A 6,387-nucleotide genomic window follows, 5' to 3' on the forward strand; every position below is an offset into this window, starting at 1 on the left:
GGCAAGAGCACATATAACCCCTCCTGCCAGTGCTAGGAATTTCCCCAATTCCCCTCCTCAGCTATGGTCATTAGAAATCACCAAGGGGGGCAGCTGGGTGGCTCAATGGATAGAGAGTCAGGTCGAGAGACGGGAGGTCCTGGGTTTAAATCTAGCCTCAGACACTTCCTCGCTTCATGACCCTGGGCAAGTCACTTAACCCCCACTACCTAGCCCTTACAGCTATTCTGCCTCAGAACCAATAGAATATTGATTCTAAGACAGAAGATGAAAGTTTTTTTTTTTAAGTCACCAAGAGGTGATTCTACCATTAGTCTACTTTGATGATTATGACACTGATTATATATTGTGGTTATAATACGTATAATAAATCTCTCACATTTCTATAGAGCTTTTTTTCTGACAAAATTCAGTTTTGTCTCCTTTCGTTTCATGCTCACCAACTCCCGGGAAAGGCTACGAGAGAGGTAAGGCCCAGAGAAGGGAAACAACTCAGCCAAACGAGGGCCAGAGCCAGACTGAGAGTGATTTTCCCGACTCCCAAAGGATGGGCCCTGATGCTTGGCACTAGAATGGAAGGGGCTCAGGCAATCCTCTGCCATCTTCTCTCTCTGCCATTGTAGAGCAGGCGGCCATCAGGCCAGGTGGATGCACTGTCGGGCCACCTCCTTGGTGGCAGTCTCCCCAGACAGGATGAGTGGCTCTGACCCAGGGCTCGAAGAGGAGCCGGAGCTGAGCATCACCCTCACGCTGCGCATGATCATGCATGGAAAGGCAAGGCAATGTATTTACTCAGCGCTTACTGTGTGCTAAGTACCGTACAAAGAGCCCAAAATACAAATGTTGGCGAAAAAGAAAAGGCAGCCTCTCCCCACAGAGAACTAACATTCTCCTGGGGGGGATGACCACACTTAAAAGGGAGCTGAAAAGTGAGAAGAGGGCACGATGAAGCTCCCCTGGCGTGGGGGCAGGATGTTGAAGAAAGCACCCCCAAGAGGGGAATAAAGGTTGACCAGCCTCTGCCCCTTTCCAAAATGGAGGCCCTGGAAGGAAAGGTCCAGTTTGGAAGCAAGGGAATAGGGAAAATGGGCCAGGGGTACTTGGGGAGAACATTTGGGAGCTGGCGGGCAGAAGTGTTGGATGGGCCAGAAAAGTAGAAAGGAATAATGCCAAAAGTACATCAGAACTGGAAGGGCTCTTAGAGACCAACTCTCTTATTTTACTTGGAGAAACTGAGGTCCAAAGGAGGGATAGAGTTTGTCCAAGGTCCTATAGTTATAGTCAAATAATTCAGACCTCCTTATTTCTAATCCAACGTTTCTTTTGGGGGAGAATGGAAGCTGGGGGTGGAGATGGGGGTACCCATGGACTCTGAGGGGTCATAGGGCTGGAGTAGCATTGTGGTTCCAGAAGTCAAAACACCCCAGATCTACTACAATAGACCAGACTTTTTTCAGTTGATTACTAAAGCCTGGTTAGACTCAAGGTGCCTCAGTGCTAGTAGGAGGGAGAGAGAAGCTTGGTGCCCAGACATAGGGGATGGCTAAGAGAGGGAGGTCAGAGCTTCTCTGATCCAGGCTTGTCCCCTTATGTTGACAGGAGGTGGGCAGCATCATTGGAAAGGTAAGTGATGATCACCATCAGCCTTGAGTGTCCTGGTACCATTCCCTCTCCCCTTCTGTACACCACCATGCCAGCCTGAGCCTGGGATTGTACTTTCCTCCCTTCCTTCCTTCCTTCCACAGAAAGGAGAGACAGTAAAGAGGATCCGAGAGCAGGTGAGTAGCCGAGAGTATGGGAGCCCGAGAGCCTCCAACTTTCCCATCTCCCTGGGATGAGGACAGACAGACACACACAGCTATGTCCTTCTCCAGGGCTGAAAACAAGAGGCTCCAGAAGAGAAAAGAGGGATTTCCCAGCTTCTGAAAAGGGGTGGGGGACGAGTGGGGTCAAGGACAGAAAGGGCAACCTAGGGAGCTTCCTGGGGAGAATGGGGCTGGGCCGAGGCCAGACTGATGTGCCTGCCTTCCTCCTGGTGCTTTGGCCCTTGCTGCCCTTGTCCTGTCGTCCTTCTTCCCTCCCCCCCACTCCAGAGCAGTGCCCGGATCACCATCTCAGAGGGCTCCTGTCCAGAGCGGATCACCACCATCACCGGCTCCACGGGTGCTGTCTTCCATGCTGTGTCCATGATTGCCTTCAAACTGGATGAGGTGGGCTCCTGGAACCCAACGCCCCGGGGCTTCTCTGTCCCGCCTCCCTCCATCCCAGAGTTGGGTGCTGAAATAGCTGAATGATGAAACCCAGACTGAGAACTGAGCCACAGAATGAGGGACACGAGGGAAGGAGCTAGAGCGACATAGTCCCTGTTTGATGGAGGAGCCTATGGCATAGGGGGAGGACAGTCCCTATACTCTGGGCTCCTTGGTCTTAGAAGGAAGAAGCCCACCCTTCATGGAACCCCTGACCTATAAAGGAAATCAAGGCTTTACCTTTAAGGAGTCCTTTGTCTAAAGGGAGACAGACTACCTCCTCCTTATTCTTTTTTTTTTGTTTGTTTAAACTCTAACCTGTCTTAGAATACTACACAGTAAGGGCTAGGCAATGAGAATTAAGTGACTTGCCAGGGTCACACAGCTAGGAAGTATCGGAGGCTAGATTTCAACCCAGGACATCCTGTCTCTGGGCCCAACTCTCAGTCCTCTAAGCCATCTAGCTGTCCCGTCTGTATTCTTTTAAAACCGTCTGAGCAAATGTCAATCTATGATCATGGCCCTGAGTGCATTAGTCTCGCGGGGACGAGGGCTAAAGAGCAGTTGGAGGGCAGGGATTGAAGGGGAAGATATTTTCCAAAGAGAGCTTCCTGGATGAAGAAGGAATTGGATTGAATTGTGTTTTCAGAAGTTGAGGAGAGATGGAGAATAAGGGAAATAATGAAGCCTGGAGATGAAGTGTGTGTATATATATATATTTTTTTTGGGGGGGTTGGCTGACTTCTCCCCTCCTTGTTCTCTAGGACCTGTGTACAGGCCCCCCAAATGGTGGCAGCATCTCTAAGCCCCCAGTTACCCTTCGGCTGGTCATTCCAGCCAGTCAGTGTGGTTCCCTCATTGGGAAGGCAGGGACCAAGATTAAGGAGATCCGGGAGGTATGGAAGCCCCCTTGGGGTAAGTCCAGGGAAGGGTTGGCTTTCCCAGCCTTGCCCAGGGTGATGCTCCCTTTGCACTCCCTTCGAACCCGCTAGCTACCAAGGGGAAATCCAGGGGTCGCAACCCCCCTCCACTCCCCTCTCAGACAGCAAGAGCCTGAGACTTTCCTCTTCCCTCCCCAGACTACAGGGGCTCAGGTACAGGTGGCTGGAGACCTGCTTCCCAACTCCACAGAGCGGGCAGTCACTGTTTCTGGTGTCCCCGATGCCATCATCCTCTGTGTGCGCCAGATCTGTGCAGTGATTCTGGAGGTACTGGATGGAGCGGCCCCTCTCTATCCTCCTGGGGATCACTGCTGGTGGTGTTCTGAAAACGGCACACTGTGGGCACGGAGAGGGGAAGGGCGCTGGAGCTTAGGACCGGAGAGGGCAGTGTCAGCGGTCATGATCGGGGTGTGGAGAACGGGGAGCAGCTGATGGCTGATGGGGTCCCAGAGAGGGAGAGTAGGAAGTGGATGAGCTGAGTCTGAGTCCCAGCTCTTCTGCACCCACCAATGGGGATCAGGTCCCCTACACCTGTGGGGTGGGGTGGGGGGGTGCTGTGGGAAAGGACGTTGAAGCGGAGGAAGGTGGCACGGGGGCTCTCTGAATTGTCCTAGGTGAGGGGCGGGCATGGTCAGGGAAAATCAGACAGTGATTTCTTAGAAAAGTTCACCGAGGTTGGGGTGGTGCATGTGGGAGGTCATTAGGATGCTGGGTAAGTCAGTAGGAGATTAAGTGGGGTATTGGGGTTAGTAGGGAACTCAGTGAGGATTTAGGGATCAGTGAGGTTTCGAGGTATAGTAGGGTCATCGGCAAAGCATTGGGGAATCGTTAAATGTCATGGGGGTCGGTTGGGTATTGTCACTGGGGACCTTGTCCAAATACCCCCTCCCCATCCCCTCCAGTCCCCTCCCAAAGGAGCTACCATCCCTTACCACCCCAGCCTCTCCCTGGGCACCGTCCTGCTCTCCGCCAACCAGGTAACAAGGAGGGGGGTGCAGTGGGGGGGTACAAGGGAAAGGGAGATCTGTGGGTCCAAGGAAGGGGGTGGGGGTAGGGAACATGCTCAGATTCCCCAAGTATCCCCTCAGTAGCCTGAACATCTTGCCCCCACTACCCCAGAGAGATGGAGAGGCAGAGAAAAGGAGGTTGGCTGTTACCATGGTAACTGCCACCCTCCCCCCACACAGGGTTTCTCTGTTCAGGGCCAGTATGGGACAGTGACTCCAGCAGAGGTGAGTGGGGCCAGGCCCCCTTAGCCCTGCTCTCTTCTTGCCCTCCATATTCTCTCCCCTTCCCAGAAGTAGGGCCTGGCAGGCTGGCAGAGGGACAATTGATTAAGGCTGGGCCCTGGGCAGGGGTGGGGGCAAGATCAAGGGCTCGAGGCAGGGCAGGGGGCAGCCTTGCTTACCTCCCTTCCCTATCCCTTCTCCTGGGCTCAGGTCAGCAAGCTCCAACAACTGTCAGGCCATCCCGTACCCTTTGCTTCACCCAGTGTGGTGCCAGGTAAGCCAGTGCGTCCTGGGGCTGGGAGGGGGCCAGACGCCTTTAAAAAGAGGGTTCGCCCAGCTTCTGGACACTCAGTACCACGGTGCCCCAGAGACACCGGTGTGGAAGTCAGTCCCAGGCTTTGAAGCTACAAGGGGTCTGAGACCATCGAGTTTTATGCTCCCTCCTTCCCGTTTTACAGAAGAGGGCACGCCCAGAAATGGGGGGCTGGCCCCAAATCCCCCAGATGGTTCCGTGGCAGAGGGGTCCATCTGATCCCAAACCCCGGCTAAGCCTGTGGGCTCTATGTCCAGAGGCAGCACGGGATAGAGTGGGGAAGGCTGGATGAACGAGAGAATGGGTTCTCCTCCTATCTCTGCTCTCCTCCTATCCCTTCCCTCTACATTTCCATTCCCTCACCTGTAAAAGGAGGGGATTGAACTCTAAGGTCTGTGTGGCTCCTTGGGGTCTTAGCGATGCGGTTCCCAGGATTTCCCGAGGTCTTGGGTCAGGGATGGAGTCAGGGGACTCGGTTGGGATGCCCAGGTTGTCTCTTCTCCTCTCCTTTAGGACTGGATCCCAGTGCCCAGACCAGTTCGCAGGAATTCCTGGTTCCCAATGACGTGAGCCCAGTGTGGGCAGGGGCGGTACCTTAGGGACATTCCCATTTCTGTCCGTCCCGGTGGGGCAGGGGGAGGGGAGAAGGAAGAAGGGAAGTGGAGAGACTCCCCTAACGCCAGCCCAGGTCCAAGGTGAAGGACTGACCGCGCTCGCTCGTCTCCTACAGTTGATTGGCTGCGTGATCGGACGTCAGGGCAGCAAGATCAGTGAGATCCGGCAAATGTCGGGGGCGCACATCAAGATTGGGAATCAGGCGGAGGGCTCTGGGGAGCGGCACGTCACCATTACAGGCTCCCCGGTCTCCATCGCCCTGGCCCAGTACCTCATCACTGCCTGGTGAGCCTTGGGAAGAAGGAGGAGGGGGGTGAGTGGAGCCCCTGGGGGAAGGCGAGAACGGGAACGGGCCCCCTGGGGCTAGGGAGAAAGAGCTCCAGGACATCTGGCCCCTGACAGGATGGGGCAACGCTGCAGGCTGCCTCTGGCTCTCCTTTGCCCCTTCCTCCATCCTCCCTCCCTCCTTCCCTTGTTCTTCACTCCGTCCTGGCGCCCCGCTCCTCTTCCTCCTCTCTTCCCACCCATGCTTCTCCTTTGGCCCCTCCTTCTATCCCGTCCCTCGCCTGGCATCTGCCCTTCTTTCCCGTCTCTTCTGCCTCCTTCGTGCCCTCCTGATGTCTCCCTTCTGTCTCTGCCTCCAGTTTAGAGACGGCCAAGTCTACCTCAGGAGGGACGCCAGGCTCAGGTCCTGCAGACCTGTCAGCCCCCTTCTCCCCGCCCTTGGCCCCGTCACCAGCCCTGACCGCCCTGCCGGCGGCCCCCCCGGGCCTTCTGGGCACCCCCTACGCTATCTCCCTTTCCAACTTCATCGGCCTCAAGCCCGTGCCCTTCCTGGCTCTGCCCCCGTCCTCCCCAGGGCCACCTCCCAGTGGCCTCACTGCCTACACCGCCAAGATGGCAGCTGCCAATGGCAACAAGAAGTCAGAAAGGCAGAAGTTCTCCCCTTACTAAAGCCAGGGACGGAGCCTGGAGCCGGGAGCCAGGGAGTGACACCGCAGGGCGGGAAACAGCTCCGACTCCTGCTCCTGGGGAGCCCC

At 55.6% G+C, this 6,387-nt stretch overlaps 1 protein-coding gene across 4 annotated transcripts; it reads left to right on the forward strand.

Moving 5' to 3' along the window:
* Positions 1 to 296: 296 nt before the first annotated feature.
* PCBP4 (poly(rC) binding protein 4) lies at positions 297 to 6,381 on the forward strand. 4 transcript variants are annotated; one of them, XM_044684846.1, is made up of 12 exons: positions 297 to 774; positions 1,600 to 1,623; positions 1,746 to 1,778; positions 2,094 to 2,210; positions 3,014 to 3,145; positions 3,329 to 3,457; positions 4,093 to 4,167; positions 4,378 to 4,422; positions 4,630 to 4,693; positions 5,246 to 5,298; positions 5,463 to 5,632; positions 5,992 to 6,381. In XM_044684846.1, the coding sequence occupies exons 1-12, from the start codon at positions 649 to 651 to the stop codon at positions 6,299 to 6,301; spliced, it is 1,278 nt and encodes a 425-aa protein (XP_044540781.1). In that variant the 5' UTR covers positions 297 to 648; the 3' UTR covers positions 6,302 to 6,381. The 4 variants fall into 4 exon arrangements, with proteins under 4 accessions (XP_044540781.1, XP_044540778.1, XP_044540779.1 ...); XM_044684843.1 differs by having other exon boundaries at positions 4,393 to 4,422; XM_044684844.1 differs by lacking the exon at positions 4,378 to 4,422.
* The last annotated feature ends 6 nt before the right edge of the window (positions 6,382 to 6,387 follow it).

This window comes from Gracilinanus agilis, unplaced genomic scaffold (assembly GCF_016433145.1).
Source record: "Gracilinanus agilis isolate LMUSP501 unplaced genomic scaffold, AgileGrace unplaced_scaffold56462, whole genome shotgun sequence".
Classification (NCBI taxonomy): Eukaryota; Metazoa; Chordata; class Mammalia; order Didelphimorphia; family Didelphidae; genus Gracilinanus; species Gracilinanus agilis.